Source organism: Marmota flaviventris, chromosome 19 (genome assembly GCF_047511675.1).
Source record: "Marmota flaviventris isolate mMarFla1 chromosome 19, mMarFla1.hap1, whole genome shotgun sequence".
In the NCBI taxonomy this organism is placed as follows: Eukaryota; Metazoa; Chordata; class Mammalia; order Rodentia; family Sciuridae; genus Marmota; species Marmota flaviventris.
The window spans coordinates 38957481-38985220 of NC_092516.1; the positions used below are offsets into that span (position 1 = coordinate 38957481).

General features: G+C 54.0%; 1 protein-coding gene and 1 non-coding gene across 4 annotated transcripts in view; both read left to right on the plus strand.

Moving 5' to 3' along the window:
- Positions 1-10627: 10627 nt before the first annotated feature.
- Positions 10628-27740, plus strand: part of Adap1 (ArfGAP with dual PH domains 1) — a 43624-nt gene continuing 26511 nt past the window's right edge. The window contains exons 1-2 of one of the 3 annotated variants that reach the window (XM_027922797.2): positions 10628-10864; positions 24557-24687. In XM_027922797.2, the coding sequence (XP_027778598.1) occupies positions 10783-10864; positions 24557-24687 (213 nt within the window). In that variant the 5' untranslated portion in view covers positions 10628-10782. Of the gene's footprint in view, positions 10865-15214; positions 15322-24556; positions 24688-27740 lie in introns of those variants that run through there. The other 2 variants (XM_027922796.2, XM_027922798.2) reach the window with 2 other exon arrangements.
- Positions 19642-19765, plus strand: LOC114081234 (small nucleolar RNA SNORA27). The gene has a single exon (XR_003580749.1). It is a non-coding gene; the product is annotated as a small nucleolar RNA SNORA27 (small nucleolar RNA).

Consider the following 27740-nt stretch of genomic DNA (forward strand, 5'->3'; position numbering starts at 1 on the left):
TCAGCCCCTTCCTCAGTCCTTTTTATTTTTTGTTTTGAGACAGGGTCTTGCCAAGTTGCTCAGGGCCTCACTAAGTTGATTAGGCTGGCCTTGAACTTGCGATCCTCCTGTTTCACCTCCCGAGCCGCTGGGGTTAGAGGTGTGTGCATCACCGTGCCCAGCAAGCAGTTGGTTTCTCTTATTTGTTGGCAGCAGTCACATCATAATGGAGTTTTCTCAGGACTAAGTTTAAATCCTACGTTTTTCTGAGACCTTTGTCACTCCTTCCTGGCAAGTGACACAAAGATCAGTTATATACTTAACAGACAGGAATGGGAAGTGGAAGCAGCCCCCATGCATGTGGCATGGACTCCGCTGAGGAAGCATTTGTCTGTTAGACGAGTTCTAATCTGTGCAGCAGGGAGGGGCCTGGACACCGCACAGGGAACGTTGGCAATATCAGGATGCAGTTGTTGGAGGACGTGTGGCTTTTTCTTCCTTGTATTTTTATGACTATGTTTTATAACAAGCATGTATCATTTTTATAGAAACAATAAAATCATTAGTTTAAAGAAACCCCTTGTGTTGAGTTATCATTCTACATCCTCTATAAATTATATGCCTGTGTTAATTTCCCATCGCCTGTGAATACGCCAGTCGGCTGATTCTCCTGGCAGACATCGTGCTGGCTTAGGAGTCGGGATGCAGTTGGTACCTGCTGCTCTTCCACGAGGCACATGGAGCCGGCTGGAGGCTCTTTGCTGCGTGGGGACAGGAGGGGCCAAGCTTGTCTCCCTGATGGCATCATGGGTGCTGTGGGGGTGGGATCCTGTCTGTCAGCTCGTTTCCCCTGGGGGAGACACAAAGGAGCCCAGGTGTGCGTGGCCTTCACACTGATGCAGGAGCCTGCAGACGACAACCCGCACACGGACCCTTTTGTGCGCACGGCCTCCTCGGGCCGTCTGCTTGGGAAGCCGATGCTCCCATCTTTGGTGTATGATCGCACCCAATTTGTGCTCAAATTAAACTGTCCAGTAAATTAATATCTTTGTGGGTGAGAAAGCAGGGATTTTATTACTGCCAGAAACACTAAAGAACTTCCCATCGAGTCACAAGACAAGTGACTTTGTCATAATGCTGTGAACAAGATCACGAGTCTCCAGCCTTCTGGAGGAGTGAAATCACATCTCGGGGCCGTGCTCACTGCACACTGTAAAGTGAAGAGAGCGCGGGAGTGCGGAGAGGTGCCTCCCGGAGCGGAAGGGCTGGGCTCTGGTGCAGGCGTCAGGAAGGCTCCTGTTCTGCTGGCAGCCAGAGCGAATATCAGCACCACTTTAATTTCATTAGGGAAAACATATATCCCACAACTGCACCCAGGATGCCCTGTGAGATGGGCCCAGGGGCTCAGAAACCCAAGTGGGCACCTTTGTGAAGGAGTTCGGGGTACCGATGGATGCTGGGGGCCTGGGAAGCTTGCTTGCTGGAGCTGATGGGAGGTGAGGGCTGGAGGGCAGTGTGTGTTCCTGCGTCTTGATCTGGCTTTCGACTGCCCCCTGCTGGCCCGTGTGGATGGAGGAGGTCCTGTGCTATTCAGGTGCAAGGCAGCATGGTGGCAGTCATCACGGCTGCCCTCCAAGGGCTCAGCCCCTGAGACTGGACCTGCAGAGTTTGGAATGGGAAGTAGCACCGTGCGGAGGACATGCTTCACCCCTGGCTCCCGCAGGTGAGTTCAGCATGTGTCTCAAGCTGCCAGAAAGGCCTAAGGATTTCTGAGTCAGAGCAGCAGGTTTCCTTGGGCTGATTCAGCAGCTGAGGGAGGCCTGGCATCTGTTCATTCAGACCCCAAACACACGAAGAGCCAAGGCAGAATTCAGACCCCCTAGGAGAACTCAGGGAAGGGAGACAGGGACACCGAAATGAGAAAAAAATCACTGTCTCTGGGCAGGAGGTTCCCACTGTGCCCTGGGCACTGTGCATCTGTTCTCTGTGAGGCCATCCCTGAGCTGGGGGCATTGCTCCTCTCCCAGATGGGTGGCAGGGAGGAGGCTGTCTGGGTCCAAGGCCAGCTGGGCTCGCTCTTTATACCCCACCAGGGTCAACTTTCTAGAATCGGTTCCTCTTTCCAGGTCCCTGAATGGTGACCTTTCTTGTTGCTGGGCGGCCGACAGGCCTCGTGTGCCTCTCCCTCTATGTGCTGCACCACACCCTCTTCTGGGGCAGAGGGGAGCCTACCTCCTGGTACAAAGGACAAAAGAGCAGGGGCCCATCTGGTAGACTGGAGTGGTGTGGCGAAGGTGGCTCTGAGATAAGAGTGAAACTGGAAAGTAGCAATACCCAGGAGCCACTGCAGAGGCCAGGCTCAGGCAGGAAGTGTCCACGCTCTGCCCTCGACCACCCACCAGGCAGGCACAGGGCATCAGCCAAGGCTGAGCTGGAGCACTCCATGCCTGCAAGCCATCAGGCCTGGCCTGGGCACAGTGGCAGCTCTGGCCAGGAGGAACTGAGTCACAGTGACACCGACCTGCCCGCACTCACAGTGCTAAGTCAGGAGCACCAGCCTCTGAGCTCAGGTCAATCAAGAGCCACTCCAGAATAGTTACCAGGGATCTCCAGCACCTGCACAGAGTGGAGGCTGGGGACAGAGAGCAGAGAAATGTGCCTGCTGGTGCTCTCACTGGCCATCTGTGTGGGTGAGAGACGAGGGCAGGCCCTGTGTTTCTGGGGCAAGAGGTGTTCATTCCAGACCCTCGGAGAGGAAACGGCAGTTTTGAGACAAGGACAACACAGCCCTGTTGTCATTTCCCACAGCCCTAGCCCCTCTTCGGGGCTCAGCAAGAGAACCTTGACTTCCAATAGCACCCAATCTTGGGTGTACCCAATTCAGCAAATGAAAACATGCCTGCTCAGGAGGGGCTCTTTCTGATGGCTTGTCTCCATCACAACTGGGCCAGGGGTGGAAGTGGAGCCAACCAGGTGTGTGGACAACGGTTCCCTAGGTGGGAGCACGGGGGCAGGTGCCGGGGAGGAGACATTCCCGGCAGAGGAGGGACAAGAACAAGGCATCATCTCTTCTCCCGGCTTCATTGCATGGCTGGCAGGGAATCGATCCTCTCTGAAAGGTGCTGGGGAGTGGTTGATGACTTTGGGGGCACAGAGTCTGCAGGGTGCCTGCCTGAGGACTTCACAGAAGCCTGGCCATTTTAGGCAGGAAGGGAGAGAGCTCCACTCAGGACAGCCTCCCATTCACCTGCAGGAAAGTCCTCACCTGGAGAATGGGAAACACTGTGGTCTGTCGTCCCCTGCTGGAAGGTGGTGGTACTGCAGTCCCTGGAAGGGTTACCTGATTCTTTATATTATGGAGTTGTAAGAGTTCTTTGTAAGTAGATATTTCTTGTGACCTTAAAGTCTACTGCTCAATTGGGGCCACTAAAAAGGAGCCGGGTTGGGGCTGAGGTTGTGGCTCAGCAGTAGAGCGCTCGCCTAGCATGTCCGAGGCCCTGGGTTCCATCCTCAGCACCACATATAAATAAATAAATTAAATAAAGGTATCTTGTCCAACTACAACTAAAACATAAATATTAAAGAAAAAAAAGGAGCCGGGTCCAGGAAAAGGAGGGAAGCTTCCAGCACTGTGTTTCGAGCCGGAAGTTCCAAGTTCAGCTTTTGGATGCAGCCCCAGATGACCTTTCCCTGAGGGGGGCCTGGGCTGTGTCCAGAGAGGCAGTTTGTCATTGGAGGCAGATTGGAGAAGGAAGTGTGTCCAAGAACACCTATCCGGCCCAGGTGCAATTCTAGCTTCACCACCTTCTCATGGGTCCTAGGGCTGCTCTCCATGACGCACCCCTCCCCCGACAGACACCATTTGCCTCTGCTCATTGGAAAACTAAGCAGAATTTTTTTTTTTCCAGTACTGGGGATTGAACCCAGGGTGCTTCACCACTACACTACACTGCCCCCCGCCCCAGTCCTTTTTATTTTTTATTTAGAGACAGGGTCTCACTGAGTTGCCTAGGCTGGCCTCAAATTGCAATCCTCTGCCTCAGTCTCCTGAGTTGCTGGGATTACAGGAGTACACCACCGCACTGCCGCCACCCCCAGAAAATATTTTTAAATGCCCTGAGTGCACCCAGTAGACCCTAGCAGCCACAGCCCCCCCAGAGGCCTGAGACCTAGCTGTCATCTTTGGGAAGATGCCAGAGGACTCCCTGCTTCCAGGGGGCTTTGGGGCTCAGTACCACACCCAGAAAGGTGTGCCGAAGCCATCTTGGTCCTGGGAGAGGTGTTGCCCTCCTGCTCCCTACCCTGTAGTGTGGTGTGTGCTGGCTCCGGCCTCTGGACTGTACTGAGGTGGCTCCCTGGTCACTGTTCCAGGCTATCCTCTTGCTGAATGTACTTGCCGGTCTCCACGAAGCCTCTCTTGAGCAAAGCTCCTTGGAAACACTCCTGTGCTGCCGAGCATCTTCCCTTTTGATTTTTCTGTTTTTCTTGGTGGAAAAAAAATTCATTTTTTTTTGTGAGGGTTGGCAGAGGAATTGGCTGGGTGAGAGCCAGTGGCAGGCAGGGACTCTTCCTGCTGCCCCCAGCCCCACCCCGAAGCCGTTGCTCATTGCATGTCCCTGACTTGCATTTCCGTGCTTTCTTCATTTGGGTTCGACCCTTCTGAGCAGCTGGTCCCTTGGGAGTGGAGCCTTGCTCTGCTTGTTCCTCCGGGGGATCCTTGCCAACAGGAACATTGGGGTACCCAAGGAAGGCTGGCTCCAAAACCCCTGCTCCCTCCCTTTGGGAAGACCTGTGGGAACCCCCTCTCTGGGGTGTGTCTAGAAGCAGACCAGGCAGAGGGTTGTGGCCACAGCCACCCGGCCCTGCAAGGAAGGGGGACAAAGGTGAACCTAGTTTTAGGAGGTGGACCTTGTTTTCTTCCCTTCCCGATATGGGGTTGAGGCTAATTTAAATCATTCGCCCTGAGACATGGAGTCCGTGGTGAGGATTATGACCTTGGATGGCTACCCTGCAGCGCTCAGGAGAGGCCAGGGAGGCCTCACCTGATGGGGTGGCCAGCTCCTGGCTCTGTGCACCCCAGGCCATGGGACCTCCCTGCAACAGCCTGGGCCTGCCCAGCCCTCTCCTGGGGACCCACATGGCTCCTGCTGGCCAGCTGACTCCAGTTATCTCTGTCCCATGCCCTCAGCCCTCGAAAGGACTCTTTCCTGGACCTCTTCTATGCTGGTGGCTCCACACCTCTTTGGGTCCCTGAGCAGAAACACTGGGGCTTACTCTGGTCTCTATCTCTCCCCTGCAGATGTGTCTTATATCTGCTCTCTCTACATGATGGTCCGTTCCCTGCACCCAGACATCTCCCCTAGGCTCTGCCCCTGCTTGCAGCCACTAGGACCCCAGACCAAGAGGTGAGACCCCTGGGGTGGGTAGCAATGGCTGTGCTCTGAGCTGGAATAGTGGAAGGAACGTTGGGGACACAGTCCAGCTTTTCAAGGTGCATGTCCAGGGCTCCTCTGGCTTCAAGAGAAGGACACCTGACCTGGGTTGTGAGTTTTCCAGAGTGGCTGGAACCCCTCTGCCTTGTTTTCCCCCAGATTACATTGATTTAGACCACCTGGACCCCATGTCTCCAGCAGAATTTGTGGAAAATCCAGACCTGTGGGGACAGAACGGGGTGAGGCCAAGCCCAGGTGACTATAAGAAAACAGCTGGGTACAACAGATGCCTAACGGCCTCACTGCTCAGTCCCCAACTGGCTGCAGGTTTCTGGATCTGTTTTGTGCAACTGCAACAAAGTCAAGGTCAAATTGTGGCTGCTCAGCTGCTGCAGCAAGCATCAAGGTGGGCTCCAGTGGCAGACACGGATCTCAGGGCTGGAGATGGGGTCAAAGCTTCCGTAGGGAGTCACCTCTGGGGGCTGTGTGAGAGTCTGTTCCAGGCCTTGCTGGGTTTCTGATGGTTGCTGGCAATCTTGGGTGGCCTGAGCTCACACACCCACCGCTAGTGTCTGTCTCACAGAATACTTTCCTGTCTCTGTCTCCAAATTTCCCCTTGTTTATGAGGACATCATGATACTGGATTAGGGCCACCCCAATCTACTTTGACTTCATCTTAGCTTGATGTCATCCGCAAAGACCCACAGGTCAGAATTCCAGCGCATCTCTGGGGGACACAGTACAGCCTGTGGCATGAGTTGGCATGTGTTGGAAACCTCTGTGGATTGCACCAGCAGTGCCAGGGCCACTCTGTTCATGCACACGGGGATTCAGGACCACCCCCAGCACCAGGCACATCAGCGGGTCCTTCCTTGCTCTCTGTTTCTGGCACCCAGCCTGGCTCTCCTGCCCTAAGGCAAACCTCACTTTCCTGAAAGGAAGACGTCCATGGCATTCCCTGCCCCCTAGTTCCATCTTCTCCTCCCTCAACAGCCTTGGTTTCTCCACCTGGCTGGAACCTTGGGTCAGCCCAGCCATCTTCCTCCCTGGTAAGGTGGGTGTCCCTCCAGCAGCTGCTGTTCAGAGAGGGACTCTGATGATAAGGCCTGCATCCTGCCAACTCCCAGCCCATCTCACGGGAGGTGCATAGGACCGGGGGGGGGGGGGGGGGGTGGTTTGCAGACTGAGCTGCCTGTGCTTCCGGAAGCATCTGAGCCACTGAAGATAAATCAAGCATCATTATCATGCTGCAAAGCTGCTGGTATCAAATAGCTTGCAGAATGGGGATTCCAGGGACCAGAGAGAAGTTTCTTGGTGGCTGATAACAATTTTTGCTTTGAGGACCTTGGAAATCTAGTCAGCAAGATATCAATTTGTGATAACAAAAAAGGGAACTGGTGAGAGATAGTTTCTTTCATACTCCCCCAGAGGGGTGCCACACCAGCGCCCTGGACCTAGTCATCTCAGGCTCTCCGTGGGGTGCCAGAAGCTCGGGGATCCTCCTGCTTCAGATGGGGCCTCTTCCCCTCATCTGGGGGCCTCTGTTGGACAGCTGGGGGCTTCAAGGAGGAGTGTGCCAGTGGGGAGGGTCCTGGGTACCCCTGTGAAAGTGTCTGCTCTGCTGGGAGTGGCCAGGCTGAAGGCAGGGCCATCTCCCCCAAGGGGCCTGTGCTGTCCCTGGAGGCCTTGGTCCATTTCACACCTTCCCTGGGAAGAGCCACCCCTGCCCACACTGATATGCAGCTCCATAGGCTGGGGACAAGGCCCTGGCTTCACCCTGCAGCTGCAGAGCTGTGAGACTGTGTCCCCATCAAAGCTGCGTGCAGACCTACTACATGCAGTATGCAGACTAACCTCAGGGGATGCTGCAAGAACAAACTACTGCAAGGAGCTCACAGCCTAGGGGCTGCTCAGTGTGGCCACATAGCCATGGGATGTAGATGCCAGTCTTGTTCAGGCCCCCACCAGGCTAGGAAGTACTTGAGGAACTGGGATTGGGGGCCTTCAGTGTAGCCTTGCGTGCTTGGGCCGGTAGGCAAGGGGGATCCAGTGGGCAGAGGGAGCAGGAAGCTCAGGCCAGAAGGGCTTCCTGTGGGTGGACCTTGAGCAGGAGCAGGCAGCAGGCCTTTCTGGCATCCACACCAGCACCATGGATCCTGAGCTGCCCGTGGCCAGCATTTGTCTGAGTCTGGCCCACCCTAGGCCAGGCTGTTACCTTTGGGATTGTTCATGAGCACCCAGTCTGGCCACAGCCAGGGGGGACCAAAGGAACCCTGCTTTAGCAATCCTGAATGTCCAGGGAGCTGCTGCAGGGCTTGGTCAGAGGAGCCCTCTTTATTTATTCATTTTTGGGGTACTGGGGATTGAACCCAGGGATGCTTAACCACTGAACCACATCCACAGCCCTTTTATATTTTAATTTAATTTAGTTTAATTTTTTTGGGGGGGCACTGGATTGAACTCAGGGGCACTCTTGACCACTGAGCCACGTCCCCAGCCCTATTTTGTATTTTATTTATTTATTTTTGTAATCTTTATTTTATTTTTATGTGGTGCTGAGAATCGAACCCAGTGCCTCACACATGCCAGGCGAACATGCTATCACTTGAGCCACATCCCCAGCCCCTTGTGTTTTATTTAGAGACAGGGTCTCACTGAGTTGCTTAGAGCCTCGCTTTTGCTGAGGGTGGCTTTGATCTTGAAATCCTCCTGCCTCAGCCTCCTGAGCTGCTGCGATTACAGGCATGTGCCATCATGCTGGGCTAGCCCTCTTTTTAAAATTTTTTTTAGTTGTAGATACCTTTATTTCATTGATTTATTTTTGTGTGGTGCTGAGGATCGAACCCAGTGCCGCACATGTGCTAAGCGAGTGCTCTACCACTGAGCCACAACCTCAGCCCTAGCCCTCTTTTTTTGGAGAAATTTTTACATCCCAACATCTCTGATCTGTGCACACACACACCTTTGTCTTCAATCTTCTGTCCCTCCCACCTCCCTGGACAACGTCATTACTTCCTGTCAATGGAAGGACAGAGAAGCCAAACAACCCCCAGAGCCACCCAGTGCTGGACTGCTGCTCATGCTGCTCCCTCAGGCTGAGCTCTTGTCTTGCTTCATACCTGCTTGTCCTCTGAGGCCTCCTTGGGGCCTTTTCTGACCCTCCATAGAATAATCTCTTTCCTGTAGGCTTGGATAACTATGCTGTGTAGTGTGCATGTCTTGGTGGGTTTGTTAACTTCAGTCCTGCTGTGGACACATGAGCTGTGCGTGGCCTTGGGCGAGCGTTCGAACCTTTGCACATCCCAGATCCAATCTCTTTACACAACTCAGTAGAATGAGTTCCTGGGCATTTCCCCTGATGCTTGGTTCAGAGTTGTCATTAACATTAGTCTGTCTCCATCCAGTGACATCCTCTAAGCTTGCACTAGGGGGCTGATCCTGAGCCTGGCACAGGGCCCAGAGATGGAAATGCCACCTGTTTTTACCAAAAAAGGCTCCGGGCTCATGAAGGAGACAGACTTGTGACCAGGTGAAGGGAAAGAGCACACAAGGAGACACTCGGGACCTCAGCAATGCACACCAACATGGGTTGCTACATTCTGCCTGCAGATCTTCAGAGTTTAAAAAGGGACAGGAGGGAGAGAGTGCCATTGATGTACTTGTGGTACACCAATGGAGGGCCATTTGCAGGGTCTGCCAATGTTTTAAATGCTTGTGCCTGTTGTATGCTCACCAATGACACCACCAGATGGGAATCCACCCAAAGTGCTTGCAGAGATGTTGGTATGAAGGTACATTGTACAGCCTGTCTGTGATTCCAGCAGACTGAAGACGCCTTACATGCTCCTTAACTGGTGACAGGGTGAGCAAATCATTTTCCAGTGGCACATTTGAATAGATGCAACCATTAAAGAAAGGTAGATCTATGCATATCAACTTGGAGGCACAGAAGGTTTTGTTAAGTGAAAAACAATCAAACTTTCTGCCATGATCACAAAGACCTGAGACAATCAACTTATAAAGATAAAAAATTCATTTGGGCTCATAGTTTTGCAGGTTCCAGTCTATGATTGATTGGTCCTGTTGCTTTGGGCCTGCCATGGGGCAGCACACCATGACCCTGGCAGGTGGTGCTGCAAAACCCACCTCCTGGTCAGGGAGCAAAAGAGGAAAAAAGGAAGGGGCAGGGGTCCCACAGTCCTTTGGAGGGCACACCCCGCAGTGGTCAAAGATTTCCCACTAGGCCCCATCTCTTTGAGGACAAAGCTTTAACACAGGCCTTTGGGGGCACATTCAGGATCCAACCATAGCACAACCAACACCCCCTAGTGGTAGACCTGCAGTACTGGGTGTTTTCATGGTTGAAGGACCAGATTACTCCGCTATGCTCTAGGAATCTGGGCGGCCTCAGAATCACAGCGGGGCAGGTGGGGAAAGCCTTTAATTTTTCAGCTGGGTATGTTTTATTTCTAACAGATTGCATTTATAATTTAAGAAAAATGGAAGGAATCTGAAAAGATGCTGGGATGCATAGAGGGAGAGACACCCACCCTACTCCGGCAGGTCTGTCACACACACATACCCCCCACCCTCCTCCTCCCCTCCCTGCGTTACCCCTGATCAGGAAGGATGTGTCTAGATCCTCTGGCTACCCCTGTACTTTCTGTAGGTGGTGGTGGGTGGGGGAACTGGGTACAGTCTGAGAGTGGAAGGCTCGCCGCAGACTGAGTCCCCTCCCACACTGGAGTTTGTCACCCTAGAGTTTGTCACCCGTTGGCTGTCTCTTCCTTGAGGAGGGAGGGTGTGAGCCGCCCTTGTCCCTAGGGCTAGGCACACACCTCCCTTTAAGGAACATTGGCAGGGTGTCCTAGGATACAGTCAGGGCGGTGCGCGCGCCGGGTGGGGGTGCTCATCTGGAGCCCTGTGAGCCCGGGTCCCCTGCGCCGGACCACGGTGGGCGCAGAACACTTCCAGCACGGGCGACTGCAGCCGGTGCCACCCAGACCAGCCAGTTCTCTCCCCGGGTGCTAGGTGGGGCGGGGTGGGTCCCGCGTGCTTGCGGGGCGCGGCTGGGCGCGGGAGGAGGCCGCTCTACGCAGCTGTGCGCCCGCGCCGCTGGGGGCCGCCCGCGGGCCGAGCCGGCCAGAGCGCGCCGTGCGCCTGGGCCCCGCCGCACAGCTCCGCGCCAGGCGGCCGGCGGCGACACACGGGCGGCTGTGGAGCCGGGCGGGCAGCAGGAATGCGGAACCCGCGCGCGGGCTGAGCCGCGGGGATGGCGCAGGGGCGTCGGCGGGCGGCCTGCGTGCGGCCCTAGCGAACACGACGCTCCTGGCCCCGGCCCGGCATCGGCATCGCGGGCGGCATCGCGGCCATGGCCAAGGAGCGGCGGAGGGCCGTGCTGGAGCTGCTGCAGCGGCCGGGGAACGCGCGCTGCGCTGACTGCGGCGCCCCGGGTAGGTGCGGGCCGGTCGCCTGGGTGCGGGTGGGTGCAGATCCAGGTGGATGGAGCCGGGCGGATGCGACTCGGGCAGGTGCCCGCCCGCCCCAGGGACGGGGAGGGGTACCCAGGGCGCCTCTGGAGGTGGGGGCGTCGCCACCCGGCTCGGACCGCGCTAGGGTGGGGCACGGCCCCAAGTGCACCTGCGGGCGGCGGGCTGGGGCGCCTCCCCGCTCGCGCCCTCCCTGTGCCGCCTCCTCCCCTCCCCCGCCAGGCTGCGTGTCTCGCTGTCACCCGCGGACCGCCAGCCGCCTTGCGAAACCTCGGGCTTCTCAAAGAAAGAGGAAATTGCTGGGGGCGGATGTCTGCAGGAAAGGGCCCGCCAGCAGCCCCAGGGGTTCTGCCGGGATGTGGGGTCCACCTGGCTTCCAGCTACCTGGAGGTGACGTCATGGCACAGGAGGCACCTTCGATTACTGGCCCAGGGCGGAGGGTGAGGCGGGGAGGGGGGGGGGGGAGAGGAAACCCTGTCCAGCCGCGGGGACCCTGTGGGGAAGGACTCCAGATTCCAATCCAGCTCCCTGCTCCTAGCTGCTCTAGGGCAGGCGGCCAGGACAGATGGGGCACCAGGACAGGTGAGGCCGTGGAGATAGGCCCTCGGTGCACCTGACACTCCATCCTCCCTGCCAGACTTCTCCAGACTTTGTCCCTTAGTGACCTGTGGTCTGGGTGATTTCCAAGACGCCAGGGTCCAGTGGGCCCAGAGGTTGGTTGTGCTTTCATACCGGCCTGAGCCTGCTCCTGAGCAGCTGCCCAGGCTGGCCCTGGGCTTTGGAGTGAGGGTGGCCCCTAGAGGTTCTCCTGCTTATGCCACCCGCCCCAGCGGGAGGTGCCCACTCAGGGGCCTTCACCTAGGTACACCAGGAGCCTGGGGGCTCCCAGCTGAAGCCCCTTGGAACAAGGGCCCCCAAGGGACCTGCACCATCCCTGGGATATTGGCTGGAGACATAGCCTGCTGACACCCTGGGAACAGGACCTCTGTGACTGTATCTACCTCCCTATCTTCTGGGCTGGGAAGGATCTCTGACACCCCAAGGTCCTGGGGATCTGTTGGTTGGCTTGGAGAAGCCACACCAGAAGCCCATTGTCCCTCAAGGGACACAATGACTGGATTTCCTGGGAAGCTGGGCAGACCGTGGGGCTGAAGTGGCCTTTTCCCTGGCCTCCTGGGCCCTGCTGATGGCGCAGTGGGGCGGAGGCTCTTCATGCATGCAGCGCCCCTGGCAGCCGGGCTGGCTCAACCGACTCCCACCTCCCTCCTCCAGACCTGCGTTCCACATGTTCAGGAGAGCTGTGCCAGGGAGAGCCTGCGAGGGGAGGGCAGTCAGCTCTCAGGCCTGCCTTGGGGGGCCATGCCCAGGGGAAGGGGAGTGAGCCTTGTCCCTGGCCTCCCTGGTCACGTATCCACTCTCTCGCCACCTGGTCCTCCCAGCCTGGCAGGAGGAAGAGGAGCTTCCTTGGCCTGCCATGCCTGCCCACTCAGTGTCCCCAGGCCCCTCAGTCCCATGGCCATGGCCCTGCTACAGCCTTGCTTGATGCTGCAGCACAGCCTTGGCCCTTTTAAGGCCCAGCACTTCCTGACATGGGGCCAAGCCACCAGTTTTTCCGAATTGGTCCATGACATCAGCAGCTTGCCTTATCTGACCAGCAGCCCCATGGAGCAGGCAAGGTCTGAGGTTGTTTCCACTTTACAACCCGGGGAACCAAGGCCCTGAAAACTTGGGGGCCCCCAAGCATACCAAGCTTCCTGATTTCCTAGCCTTGACTGCCCATGCTGTCTGTGCCAACTCCCCATCATTCTGCCTTGCCCCAGGCTGTGGGCACCACACTATTCCTGCCTGGGACCCCCGTGGCTCTCTGCTCTTCAGCTGTGGGTCCCTGTTCTGTGTCACTGTGGGATATAGCAACAGGGGCCATGCTGGTGTTGATGAAATTGTGGGGGGCAGAGGGCATGGGCTGCCCACAGTCATCAGAGCACCTTCGTGCGGGCTCATGGCTGTGCTTCCTGACCATGGCAGCAGGAGCAAGGCACCCTCCCCACAACACTGTCTCTGGAAAGCAGGACAGCAGGGCAGTCCTAGCCACCTTTGACCACCAGCTGGGGACCCTGGGGTGTACTTGGGCAGACCCTACCAGCTGGCTGTGCCTGAGGGTCTCCTCCTACACCCTTCCCCTTCTCTCCCCAGTAGCAGGCTCCTTGACCTTGAACCTGGACCCACCCACCACTGTCAGAGTCACTTTTCTTATCACAGGCTGGGATGGGTGGGTAACTGTGCTTGGGCCCCTTCTCCTGGGGAGATGCCCTGGAGTCCCTCTGCGGGTAGGGGTTTCAGGAGAGAGGAGGTGCCCTAGTGCCTGCTCTCATTGCAACAGTTTCCAGTGCTTCACATGCCAGGAGGGCTTGGGAGTCTGAGCTCTTTGGGTGGGTTGGGGTGTGGGCAATAATTCCAGGTGATGCTGGTCCCCTGGACCCTCCTAGGACCCCCTGGCCTTCCGGTTCTGGAGGGCTGGCTCACCGAGGAAGTCTTTGCCTCTGGCTAGTCCAGGTGGTCTGAGACCATCACAGGGAAGTAAAGTGCATGCCATCCTGGGCCTGAGGACCCTGGCAGGTCCCGGCTCTGGGGGGGCCAGGATGCATGCAGGGACTGGGTGAAAGGGACCCTGAGACCCAGTCCTTGAAGTTCCTCAGGGTCTGGGACAGGAGTTGTGGGTTCAGAGTGTGAAGTCCTCATTCAGCCCCAGGGCTTCAGGGCAGAGGCCACAATTTCGATTCAGACTCAGACGTTACTGGCAGCCTGGCAGAGGCACTGGGTGGGAGGAGTTTCAGAAACTTGGCCTGGTTTGGGAGGGGGTCTGTGTGGTGGCAGCAGGCTGCCAAGAGGTACTCCAGGCAGGCCCAGCCCACCCCTCCCCTTGGCAGTAGCTCACCTGTTTGTTTTTTGTAAATATAATACTTGTCATCTTAACCGTGCCTGAGTCTGTGGCCCAGTGGCATTATCACATTCCCAGGGCTGTGCAGCCGTCCCCACCTCCACCTGTAGGTCCTCCTCATCCCCCCACACTGAAGCCCTGTCCCCACTAAACACTGACTCCCCATCCCTCCCCTGCCCCGGGCACCCACCATGCTCCTTCCTTTCTCTCTGGACTTCACCACTCAGGGGGTCTCCTGTGAGTGGAACTGCAGTGTCTGTTTTTGTGACTGGTGGTTTCATGGGGCATCATGTCCTCGGGGATCATCCGTTTTGAACAGATGTCAGCATGTCCTTCCTTTTTCAGACTGAATAATATTCCACGGTGTGAATGACCCGCTTGTGCGTACCTACCCATAGGTGTGTGGTTGCTGGGTGGCTACTCCATCCACCTTTAGGCAACAGTATCAGTGTTGCTGTGAAACACAGGGATACAAGTATTTCTTTGAACCACAGAGGCTCTAAGTCTCCCCTGGTTTTTGCTCAAGCCGCAGGACCTACGACATGCCTGCCCACCGCGGCTGGGCTGGCAACAGTTCTGTGCTGGAGGGGGCTGGAGGCCTGTCCCTCTGCTCAAGCACTGGGGGCCCCAGCCTCTGCCTTCCTCCTAGACGGCGCCTCTCTCTTCTCACCCCTGGGTGCATGGGCACCCTGGTCTGTGCTGCTGGCTGAGGTCACTCCACAATGGATTTCTTAGGCTGCTGGGCCAACCATGGTGACCACTGGTTTCTCTCTGAATGCGAGCACTGTGACCGGGCTCCCACACTGCTCAGGTGCAGGCGACTTTCCCCAGACCTCAGGCCCTGCAGGCTGCTGCAGCTCATTTACACCTGGCTCGGCCTCAGGTGCCCGTCGGGCAGGTATGTCACCTGCCTGTCACCTCTTCCCTATGAGACCACTGCATAATCCCTCTTCAAAACCAAAGGACCTGTGCTTGGAGACAGGAAGGGGCTTTGGAAGTGCCGGGGTGGTGGAGGTGCCCTGTGCGGTGTGGCTGGGGACTGTGCGCTCCCGTGCTATGGCGGAGCCTCAGCCAGCACCTTCCTCCCGCCGTGCCTGGGCCTGGGGAGACTGAGGCAGAGAAGTGACCGCACAGTCAGGGCGGCACCACCTGCCCCGCTGCCTCAGGTGAGAGTGTGGCGGTGACGGACAGCTGCCCTCTCAGGAGTGGTCAGGCCAGAGGACAGACAGGAGCTGGGCCGTTGGTGTCTCAGAAGAACGTTGGCCGTTGGGACATTTGGTCCAGAGGCCCTGCTCTGCCCTGGTCTCTGTTTGAGGAACAGGAAGAAGTGGAGTTGAAGGCTGGGGACGGCTCTGGAACCACAGGGCAGAGGTGTCACCTCCTGCAGGGTGGTCTAAGTTCAGTGAATGTCTGAGGGTCCTGGTTCCCTGATCTCAGGCTGCAGCAGATGACCCAAGGCGGGAAGGGCTTCCGGGGAAGGCAGGTAAGGAGGTGGCCCTGAGCAGCAGGAGATGGCAGCAGGGAGACACAGGGGGCTGGAAGCTTGGCTCAGGAAGGGGGTGCTGCAAGCCACCCAGGGCTCCGTGGGGTGCAGCCTGGGAGCTGGCGGCAGCACTTGGAGGTGTCCTGATTCTGCTCTGAAAGGGAGGGGTCCCCTGGGGGGAGCTGGGGACCCGGGCTGGGGAGGCTCAGCCTGCCTGGAGGGATGCTGTGGTTTCCTCCTGAATAAGAGGCCGTGTTCGTGGCCAAGAGGGGGGCTGGGGGCAGGAAGGCCCACTTCGGGGAGTTAGAAGGAACAGGGAGAGCGAGGCTGAGTGGCGGCTCCCGGCAGCACCCACAAGGTCTGTGGTCCTGAATCCTGCAGAGTACCTTCTACAGGGACGTGTCTTTCTCTAGAATGTTCTGCATCTTGGGCACAGACCTCAGTGGGTGGAGAGGAGGGCTCTGCATGGAGTGACAGAGGGAGGGGCTGAGGATCTCCTGCCGCCTGGGAACCTCAGTGGGATAAGGGGGAAGCCAAGACATGGGGGGAGGTGAGGGAGGGTGGGGTCTCTGGAGGCTGGGGGCAGGGTTCGAGTGGGCCCGTGGGAAGGCAGGTGTGGGACCCTGTAAGACAGAGTGGTGCGACTGGGGAGCGCTGGATGCAGGCGGTGGGCTGCCAGGTGCCTGGGTTTAGGGTGGAGAACTTCCAGATGTGTCATTGTCACAGACTTGAAGCCTGGGAGCAGTGTGAGGGGATGAGGGGAGGGTCCTGGGCAGCCTCTGAGTGAGAGTGAGGGGCTGCCGTGGCAGGGCCTGGCGGATGGCTTGCTTTACAACCTGAAGAAGAGAGGCCAGCCTGTCCCAGCCCGTGGCAGGTGAGGTCAGAGGACCCACCAGGGCCACTGTAGGTCTTGCCTTTACTCCCGGTCACATGAGAGCCACGGGGCAGAGACGTGAGAAGAGAAGTGAGATTTGTGGCAGGACCCTCGGCTGGCGGGACAGATGGATGGACTCATCAATCCAGACGGGTGACTGCGGGCTGCCTGTGGGTCAGCCGGCATGTCCTTGACCTGAGAGGCAACAGGGTGTGCTGGCACCCGGGATGTAGGGTGTGATGGGCAGGGAGGGGCCAGGAGCCCCACGGTCAGGAGGATGGAGATGCCCACAGCCCTGGGGAGGGCGGTGGAGGTGCGGGAGCTCCTGGGGGTGGGTGCTGGGCAGCCTGGAGACCGGAGCCTGCGGCACAGCGAAGCCCTGCAGGAGAGAGACTGCGGTGGAACTGGGGCGCCATCCACATTTAAATGTTTCTTTCTCCTTTTTAAAAATTCTTGAGGCAAAATCCACATATGATAAAATTAACCGTTTAAAAGTGAAAACTCAGTGGCATTTAGAACATTCACAGTGTTGTGCAACCACCACCTCTAGCTGGTTCCAAAAATATGGCTTTCACAGATGATTTGCAGAGGAGGGAGCCCAGGCCCTGCCCTGGGTGGGAGTCACAGTGGGGCAGGCAGAGGCCGTGGGAGGCAGAGGCCGTGGGAGCCCATCGGAGCAGCTGTGGGGGTGGGATGGAGAGAGGGACTGTGGCAAACGGTGGGGGGGGGGTCTCATGGGAGTGACCCAGGAGGCCAGGTGGGTGCTGCCTTTGTGGGAGAAGGGCTGAGGGCTGAGCGAGGTGGGGAGCGGTGCAAACCCCTCGCCCACCCAGGGCCCAGATGTTCACTGGTGCCCACTGTGTCCAAGGTGTCCCTTTGCCACTGGAATCTGCCAGGGCCCTGAAGCAACATGGCTGTCTTGTGGATTCCAGCAGGGAGTGGAGGATGGGCAAAATGACAGACACCTGGTGACATGGAGTGTTGGAGCAGGTGCCACCACACAGGCCGGAAGGTGGAGCCTCAAGGAGCCTGTGTCTCAGTGCAGGGTGGGGTGCTGTGGATTGGGGGACAGCTATGCACACCCCGCATATGGGCCCTACTTTCTAAGACCCCTAGAGACCACTGTAAAGGGTGGTAGGCGCCAGAACCCCTCCCCTGAGGCTGGCCCTGAGGGGAGCTTGGCTCTCACCTGAGCTGCCCATCTGCCCCACCCAGAGCCACGTGGACTCACTGTCACACAGTGCTAACCTGTGTGTTAGCAGTGGAAGGGACAAAGTTCTCCAGACCAAGGCCACCAGGCTAGGCCACACCAGTTTCCAGCAACAGGGTCCTCTGCACCCCCTTTCCACACTGCCTGGGCCCCAGCCAAGGACACACCTGCTCCACCCAGCTCAGCCCCAAGATGTGCCTCACCTGCCCAGGTGCCTCAGACCAGTTCCCGGAAATGGTGAGGGGCTGAGTCACCTCAGGGAGAGGCAGGGCCAGGGGGTCAGAGGGAGGGTGGATGGAGCTGGGAGGAGGGGAGCTGGGGGGAGCCAGCAGCGGGGTCACAGCACGGCTTCCCCCACCAAGGCCAGGAGCACAGGGTGGCCAGGGTCTCTCACAGCACCTGGAGACCCTGGCCACCCTGGGTCTGGGAGGGGTCCCTGAAGACCGTGAGTGCATGCTAGGGGGCCCATCTTCTGGGATAGGTGGGCTCAGAGATGCACCAGTTCTGTTTGAAGTTCATCTCTGCTGGGGTGTAGCTGACACCCACCACACACCCACCTTAGACGCAGAGTTGGAAAAAGTGACCACAGTCACACTTCAGGTACGGGACATTTTCTCATTCCCAGAATGTCCTCAGGACCCTTCGCAGCCAGCCCTGCCCCCGGTGACTGAGGGTGCTGGGCATCTTTCTTGTGTCTTGGTAGAGTGTGTTGAGGTCTTTTGCCCACTTTTTGATTGGGTTGTTTTCCTATCACTGAGCTTGAATAGTTCTTTATCGGCTTTGCATACAAATTGTTTTATCAGATAAATGATCTGCAAATATTTTTTTTTTCCTAGTGTGGCCTGACTTTCACTTCTTCAACAGTGGCTTTCAAAGAGCAGATTAAAAAAAAAAAAAAAAAAGTTCTGGGTTGGGTTTGGTGGTGCACACCTGTAATCTTAGTGGCTTAGGAGGCTGTGGCAGGAATATCAAAAGTTCAAGGCCAACCTCAGCAACTTAGTGAGGCCCTAAGGAACTTATCAAGAACCTGTATCAAAATAAAAAATTTTTAAAAAGGCCTGGGGATGTAGCTTAGTGGTTAAGTACCCCTAAGTTTAATCCCTGGTGCCAAATAAATAAATAATCAAAAATTAAAAAAAAATTCTCATCAAGCCATTTTATCTCCTCCCACCCCTCAATTCTGATTTTGGTGCTGTATCTAAGAAAATCTTTGCCTAACCCAAGATCACAGAAAAATTTCTTCTGTGTTGTATTTTAGAAGTTTTATAGTTTGGGGGTTTACATTTAGCACTAGGAGGCAACTGGAGTTATATCTTGTATATGGTGAGCTGGAGATTGAAGTTTATTGCTTTGCAGATGATATCTAGCTGGTGGGAAAGTATTCTTTTTCTACTGATTTGCATTGGTATCTTTGTCAATAATTAATGTCTGCCTAGGGGTGGGTATGGTTTTTGGATTCACTGTTCTGAACCATTGTCAACGCCACACTGTCCTGATAGTTGTAATTTTTCAGGGTTTTTTTAATGTTTATTTTTTAGTTGTAGTTGGACACAATATCTTTATTTTATTTATTTATTTTTATGTGGTGCTGAGGATCGAACCCAGGGCCTCACACGTGCCAGGCGAGCGCTCTACCGCTGAGCCACAACCCCAGCCCTGATAATTGTCATTTGATAACAGGTTCTGAAAACATGTGGTGTTCTCCATCTTCGTCCTTTTTCTAAGCTATTTTCACTATTCTGTCTTGCATTTTAGAATCAGCTTAAGTTCTGCTTTTAAAGTACTGTTAGAAATCGGATAGGTCTGCATTCAACTTATAGATTAATTAATTAATTAATTTTGGTGGGTACCAGGTATTAAACCCAGGGATGTTTTACCACTGAGCTACATCCCTCGCCCTTTTTATGTTTTATTTTGAGACAGGGTCTCACAAAGTTCCTTAGGGCCTCTCTGAATTGCTAAGGCTGGCCTAGAATTTGAGATCCTCCTGCCTCAGCCTCCTGAGTTGCTGGGATCACAGATGTGTGCCACCAGGCCCAGCTGAACCTATAGATTAATTTGGAGAAAGTTTGTGTGTCATGAAAGCAGGCTCTCCCTTCATATCTATAGATCCTCTTTAATTTCTCTGAGCAGTATTTTTCAGTTTTCTGTGTACTATGTTATCTTTTGTCCTTTATCCCTAGGCATTTCATGTATTTTGTTATTATAAATGGTGTTTCAAAAATTTCAGTTTTGGTGTCCCCCTTTCACTTTGCCAAATGGACTGATGTCTTTATTGGTCATTCAAGTGGGGCAAAGGAAATGTCCTCTTAAAACTCAGGCAGATTGGGGCCGGGGATGTGGCTCAAGCGGTAGCGTGCTCACCTGGCATGCGTGCGGCCCAGGTTCAATCCTCAGCACCACATACAAACAAAGATGTTGTGTCCGCCGAAAACTAAAAAAGAAAAAAACTCAGGCAGATGAAGTGTTTGCCATGTAACCTGTCAGAGGAAGCAGATTGAAATAGATTTCCTGGAAGGTCTTACACAATTTGATATTAAAGCAGTTCTAGTTTTATAGCATCAAAAGTTTATGAAGTTTTAAATTATACTAGCGATTTGATTTGGTTTGTCTAGTGGTTCAGAGGTTGTCACCTCATCAGAAGAATAGCTGTAAAGTAGGGGTGTTTAGAGGGAAAAGAGGACAGGCGGAGGAAGGAGACTAGGTGAGAGAGGTGGCCGGGCACCCAGAGCTGATTGGAGTAAATCAAATCCCATACAAGTATGATTTTTGTCAAAAGAACCCAACTGTTATAACTATAATGCACTAATAAAAGAAAGCAACAAAGGGTTGTTTACTTCAAGGCCTCTTCCAATTAGATGAATAATTGAAAAACGAATCAAGACATCATAGCCTTGTTGGGTTATTCTGAGTAAATGATTCATGATTTATATAATAAATGGAGCTGTCAAAACCATTTTCTGCATTGCTGTTGTGTTTTTGATGAGACACTTATGAGAATTTAAAAAAAAAATCAATTTTGAGGGTTGGAGTTGTGGCTCAGTGGTAGAGCACTTGCCTAGCATGGGTGAGGTACTGGGTTCAATTCTCAGCACCACATGTAAATACATAAAATAAAGGTCCATGAACAACTAGAAAAAAGATATTTAAAATATTTCATTTTCTGATTGCTTATTGTTAGTATATAGAACTACAGTGATTTTTGTATGTTTTTCTTGTATTCTGAAACCTTCCTAAAAGACTTATTAGTTCTAAGGGTTTTAAAAATAGAGTCCATTGGATTCTCTACATAGATGATTATGTTGTCTGTGAATAAAGACCATTTTATATCTCTCCCTTCTCAGCCTAGATGCTTGTTGTTTATTTTTATTTTTTGCATTATTATTATTATTATTATTATTTGATGGTGCTGGGGATGAACGCAGAGCCTAGTGCATGTGAGGCAAGCACTCTACCAACTGAGATATATCCCTAGTCCCCTTTTTTGCCTCATTGCACTGATTAGAACCTTCAGTTCAATGTTGAATAGTGGTCTTGTTTGTTTTTTTTTAAATATATTTAGTTGTCAATGAGCATTTATTTATTTATATGTGGTGCTGAGAATCGAACCCAGTGCCTCACATATGCCAGGCAAGTGCTCTGCCACTGAGCCACAACCCCAGCCCAGTCTTGTTTTATTATTGATCTTAGAATGAAAACATTCAGTCTTTATCTTTTCTCTTTTTCCTTTTTGTAATACTGGGGATTGAACCTAGAGGCACTCTACCACTGACTATGTCCCAAGCCCTTTTTCTTTTTTTATTTTGAGACAAGATCTTACTAAATTTCCCACACCTACCTTGAACTTGTGAGCCTCCTGGCTTAGCCTCCTGAGTATCTGGGATTATAGAGGTGGCCACTGCACCTGACTGAAAATAGTCTCTCTCAAGGAAGTGAGAAGTTCACTGTAGATGTTTTGTGAGGTATTCTGTGGGGATGTTTCCTTCTATATCTAGGTTTTTGAGAGTTTTTATCAGGATGTTACATTTTGTCCAATGCTATTTCTGCTTCTATTGAGATGATCATATGGCTTTTCTCTTTTAAATCTGTAAATATGATGACACTGATTTTACTATCAAATATCAAACCAACCTTGCATTCCTGGTACAAACTCTGTTGATCATGATATTTTCTTCCTTCCTTCCTTCCTTTTTCTTCTCCTTTTCTCTCTTGTTCCCTCCTCCTCCTCCTCCTCCTCCTCCTCCTCTTCCTCCTCCTCCTCCTCCTCCTCCTCTTTTTCTTCTCCTTCTTCTTCACAGTTCTAGGGATTGAACTAAGGGATACACTGTCACTGAGATATATCCCCATCCATTTTTAGACAGGGTCTGACTAAGTTGCCTAGGATGACCTTGAACTTGCAATCCTCCTGCCTCAACCTCCTGAGTAGCTGGGATTATAGGCATGCACCACCATACTGGGCTATTCTTTTTAAGTATTATGGGATATGTACAAATTTTTATGGACATGTTTTGAATTCTCTTGGAGAAATACCTAACAGTAGAATGGCTGGATATACATATGGGATATGTATATAGAGAGATATCTGTCTCCTCATCCAGCCCTGCCTGCTAACTTGTTAGAGGTGGTAGCACTAGAGGTGGCTGTAGCCTCTTGTGTCCACTTGTCCGGGCCTGCCTATCTCTCCCTCTAAGCAGGGGTTGGCAGACTTTTTCTTAAAAGCCAGATGACCTGAGGGCTGTTCAGTCTTGTCACAGAGCTCTCCCTGTAGGAGGACAGGCATGGTATGTTCATGTGAAACTCTGGTGCAGAAGGAGGCAGTGGGCCCAGGGGCCTAGTGTGGCGGCGGCTGCTGGAGGACCTGGACAGCCTTGCCCCACAGCTTCTGTGAAGCTGGACGGTGGGTAGGCACAGGCACCCCAGCCCTTGGCTGGGCAGGAACTTTTGGCACCTTAGTTCAATCACGGAGCAATTTCCAGATGGGTAGATGAGGCCACAAGAAGCGAAGCCCTGGTTGTGGAGACACACTGTCAGAGCAGAATCCTGCAATAGCACCATGCAGTGAGAAGTGGTGTCCCCGGGAGCCCAGAGATTGTCCTAGTTGGCTTCTTGTACCCACTGCCCCTTGCAGTTGGATGCCACTGTCCCGTCTTACAAACAGGGAAGCCAAGGCCACAGATGAGCTGGAGATTGTCTAAGGCTGTGCACCAGCTGGGGACCTCATGTGCAGCTGTTGGCCAAGTGACTGTGAGCCGCCTGGTGAGGGTTTCTGGAGGAGATGGAGCTCAGGAAGGGAACTGGGTCTCTTCTTTCTGGGACATCAGTCCTTCCCCATGTGCTCTCCAGGAAAGCATGTGACGTCAACTCTGTTCTGCTGCACGAACAAAGCTCCTGGCACTAGCCTGGGTGCCGCTCTAGCGAGTGAGTGTGAGTAGCAGCCCAGGGCTCGTGAGAAAGCAGGGGAAGCCACCATCAAGGGGAGACAGACTGGCTCAGTCAGGGAGCCTGGCTGCTGTGACAAGAAGCTCCCACCCCTCAGACATGGAGCATGTGATCTTTTACTCTTGGCACAGTCCTGCCACGATGCCCACTTGGGCTCTCCTGGACGGGTCTCCTCTGGGCACTGACTCAAGGCCCAGGACCCTCCTAACCCTGAGCCCCACCCCTCCTTTATTAGAGCACCCCCCATCAGTCAGGGACCAGGGGATGTTCTCAGCCAGATCTGGAGGAACTGAAGTCGCTCTGCTCACATTTCACTGGCCAGAATTTGGTTGGTGGCTGTACCCAACTGCTGGCAAATATCTTGATCTCAATGGACCTCACCCAGGAGAGCCTTTGCAAAAAGCAGTTCAGAGGTGACTGTACCCCTTTTTAGGGAGATTGCTCTTTTGAGAACTCCTTCAGCCCCCAAAGCCCCCTCTGCTCAGTTATTATGATGGGGTGTGCAAGATGGGAAGGAAAATAACCAAGTCTCCAACAAGCGCTCTCACCCAATTTAACAAGCCTCTTGTCCCCATGTTCACGTTGCCACGTTCAACATGAGAAATTTCAAACGTAGTTATTCCTCCGCACTTGCCCACACCCCATTTAGATTCGACCATCATTAGCATTTTATCATATTTGAATCATTCGTTATGTACAGTAGATTTTTTTTAATATTTATTTTTTAGTTGTAGGTGGACACACAATATCGTTATTTCATTTTTATGTGATGCTGAGGATTGAACCCAGTGCCTCACGTGTTCTAGGCAAGTGCTCTACCACTGAGCCACAACCCCAGCCCCTAATTGACCTTGTTTTTTATTTTTTTGGTACTGGGGGTTGAACTCAGGGGTGTTCCACCACCGAACTACATTGCCAGACCTTTTTATTTTATTTGGAGACAGGGTCTTGTTAAATCGCCCAAGCTGGCCTTGAATTTATCATCCTCCTTCCTCAACCTCCTAGGTCGCTAGGATCACAGGCGTGTGCCATTACAGCTTTGTTGAATTTTATAAAATAAACTAGATACCAAGATGCATCATCTCTAAGTATGTCGGTGCCAAGTTGGGCCACAAGGCCGTCATCGCCCCTGACAACCTGAGTGCTGACCACCGATTGTCCCCCCATGCACTGTCCATCTGCTGCGTCCCTCATGACTGTGGTGGGACCCGTGGGCCATGTCCTGCGTTGGTGTGAGTTCTCTCTCAGACTCAAACCCTCTCCGGGTTTTCTCTTCCAACCTCAGCTCCTTTGCTCTGGGATGATTTCTGCAGGCAAATGTCCCCAGGGCAGCCACCCAGAAGGTGTGTGTGTGTGCGTCCAGCCCTGCTGGGGTCTCTGGAATCCTGGGTGCTGGTCCAGCCCTGGGGCCCAGCACTCGCCATGGCCCCTGGGTGGATGGACTCTCAGCAAATCTCTGGAGTTTCTGTGGGGAGCACTGTCCACATTAGGGGGCATCCAGGACAGCCAGCTGGAATTACTCCTCTGGGGGAGGCAGGGAGCCCTGCTTGGACCCAGAGTCGGGTGGCCCCAGGGATCATTCCCGCAGCCTCCCCTTGAACAGAGGGGGGTCGAGGCTTCCATCCAGGGGCCCTCGTGACCCTGATCTGATGTTCTGTCCACCTTCCAGTGTCCCTGTCCGAGCCTCCCTGACATCTACCTTTCCATTCCAGACCCTGACTGGGCTTCCTACACCCTGGGCGTGTTCATCTGTCTGAGCTGCTCTGGAATCCACCGGAACATTCCCCAGATCAGCAAGGTGAAGTCCGTCCGCCTGGATGCCTGGGATGAGGCCCAAGTGGAGGTACGGGGCTGAAGAGGGACAAGGGGCGTGGGCGGAGGGTAGAGGGACCACATGCCGGGGGACCCCAGACCCCATCTCTCTGGGCTTCAGACACCTCTGAGGTCCCTCCAATATCTGGGGCTCCAGGCAGCTTGGCCATGACTGGTGAGAGGCTCTTCCTGCCCCCAGGGGGCTCGGGCTGGCCCAGGACTGAGGCTTTTATTGCTGACCCTTGTGGGGGCCACAGAAGGACACCCCACACAGAGTAGAGGGGACGTGACTGGGGGATAGCTGTCCGTCACAGGGTGAGGGGTTTGCTCTAACCCTTGATGGGAGCTGTGGAGACAGGGTCTTTGAACCTTGGTGACAGATCTGAAAGCCCAGCCCCACCCTGCCTCAGCTGCTGGTGACTGGGGTATAGGAGGCTCTCCAGGTGAGAGCAGGTGGGGCCAGGAGGCCTTGGGGGGATGGGGTGGGTCTGGTGGCACTTGCCCCCCACACACCTGGGAACAGCAGTTTATAACCCTGGAGCTTGTTGGAAATGCAGTCCAGGCCTTGTGTGGCCTGCAGACTGCAGGCACCAAGGCTGTCCTGCGTGCTGTGCAGCAAAAGGTGTCCCTTGCCCCGTGAATGCCTGTGGGACCCCAGCAGGGTGAGGCCTTGGGGCTCCTGGGGCTCCTTGCTCTGGACCCCTGGATAGACATTTGGTTTGTGGTATCTTTTGGTTGGCAGCCTCGGTTTCCCTCTCTGAAAAATAAGTAGGATGGACCTTAGATTGTCCCCGTCTCTAGTGAGAATCAAAGATCAATGTCAAGGGGGTGCAGTGGCACACATCTATAATCCCAGCAACCTGGGAGGCTGAGGCAGGAGGATCACAAGTTTGAGGCCACTTTGGCAACTTAGGGAGGCCCTGTCTGAAAAAATAAAAAGGACTAGGGTGTAGTTTCGTGATAAAGCACCCCTGCATTCAATCCCCAGCCCTCTATTATGATGATGATGATGATGTTTTATTTTGAGGCAGGGTCTCATAAGTTGCACAGTGTCTCACTAAGCATCTGAGGCTGGTCTTGAACTTCTGATCCTCCTGCCTCAGCCTCCCCAGCTGCCGGGATCATAGGCGTGCGCCTCTCCTCCTCTTTTCTTCACATTTTGTGCATGGTTCTCTTTTCAACTTTATATTCTTCTATAACATCTTTCCATTTCATATTTCTTTCTTTCTTTTTTTTTTTCAATGCTGGGGATGGAACCCGGTGCCTCCTGCATGCTAGGCAGGCGCTCCACTGCTGAGCCACACCCCAGCCCTAGAACGTCTTTTTAAACAAACGTCGTCTCATTGACTAAATTCATGTACCAAACAATTCGTCCACTTGGAGCGCACGGCTCAGTGGTTTTAGCGTATTCTGAGTTGTGCCGCCAACATCCCAGCCGATTTTAGACATTTTCATCACCTCAGAAACATACCCCTTTTCTTTTGGGTGTGACCTCCTCCCGAGCCCTAAGCAGCCACAAACCCTCTCTATAGATCTGCCTATTTTGGATATTTGACAAAAATAGAATCGCATACCAGGAGGCCTTCAATGCCAGGCCCTCCGTGTTCCGCTGTGTTGGTGCCACGCTCCCTCCTGTGGCTGATGTTCCAATGTGTGGATGCCCACAGCATGTTGGTCCAACCCCCGAGGGACCCTGGCTGGCTCCACCTGTTTAGTGTTTTTTTTTTTTTTTTTTTTGTACCAGGGATTGAAGTCAGGGGCGCTTTACCCCTGAGCCACATCCCAGCCATTTAACAAAAAAAAAAAAAAAAAAAAAATATTTTGAGACAGGGTCTCACCAAGTTGCTTAGAGTCTCACTAAGTAGTTGAGGCTGACCTTGAATTTGAGATCCTCCTGCCTCAGCCTCTCAAGCTGCTGGGATCACAGGCTTGCACCACCGTGCCCAGCTTGTTCAGTATATTTTAACAACTTGGTAGCATTTGCACATGTCACACATCCAACAGCTTCAGCAGAGCATGAGTGGGACACAAGCCCCTCCTGCCCTTGACTCCAGCCTCCCCCAACCCCTGGAGGCAACCAGGGCCAGGGTTTTGTGCATCTTTCTGGGACACCAAACTATGGGTACAAGCGTGTGTGCATCTTATAATCAGTGCTGGGACCTTCTTATCCAGTCCACGGTTGTGACATTGTCCCTCAAGTGGGTGAACCACAAGTTCCTCACGCATCGCCGCTCCGCCCCCCGCCGCCCCCACAGACATTCAGGTTGTTTCCAATCTTTCTCTGCCCTGATGGTTGGGTAGATGAACTGCCTCATCGTGTGGGTGACTCTGCGTGTGTGGGAATGGACCAGTGGCCTAAATTCCTAGTGGTGGAAGTTCAAGATCAAAGGTCACATAGCTTTGTATTTGGCAGGGGTTTTGCCCAACCGCACCTTGGCTAGGTACACGCCCCACCCAGCGTGAGTGTTGCCACCCCTGCCCACAGGTGGCCCCTGGTGGCTTTTGTGCTGATCGGATAGTGCAGAGGCTCTCAGGGCGGGTCTGAACTTGGGATTTCTTATCTTGCCTGGAAGGGATCTTCAGGGATGCTTCCCCTCAGGACCGCTCTTCCCACCCGTCTCATCTTGGCTGTGTCTCTCATCTTGGTTTCTTTTCACCCTCTGAGAAATTTGTGGAAAACCCTGTTTTCGGGGTTTTCTTTCAGCTTTGCTCATGGTGGTTTTAGCGTGGAAATTTTTCTCCGTTGACCTTAGTCAAACCGATCCTTTTCTTTTGTGGTTTGAGGGTTTATCGCACACTTAGCGAGGTGCGCCCATCCCAGTGTTATTGTTTAATAGCACCTCTGCTGAGATCTCATCCACACACTTCCAATTCATCGTGGTGAGGTGGACAGGCCAAGAGTGGCCTCCGCGCTGGGCAGCCCTAACCACCATCTAATTCCAGAGCACTTCTCTACCCCACAGCAGAGCCCAGCTCCACAGCAGCCACGCCCCATGTCCCACCCCTCCCCAGGGGGACAGACCCGCCCAGGCTCCAGGTCTGCCTATCCTGGCCACTGCCTGTGCCTGCCCAGCTCACACAGCA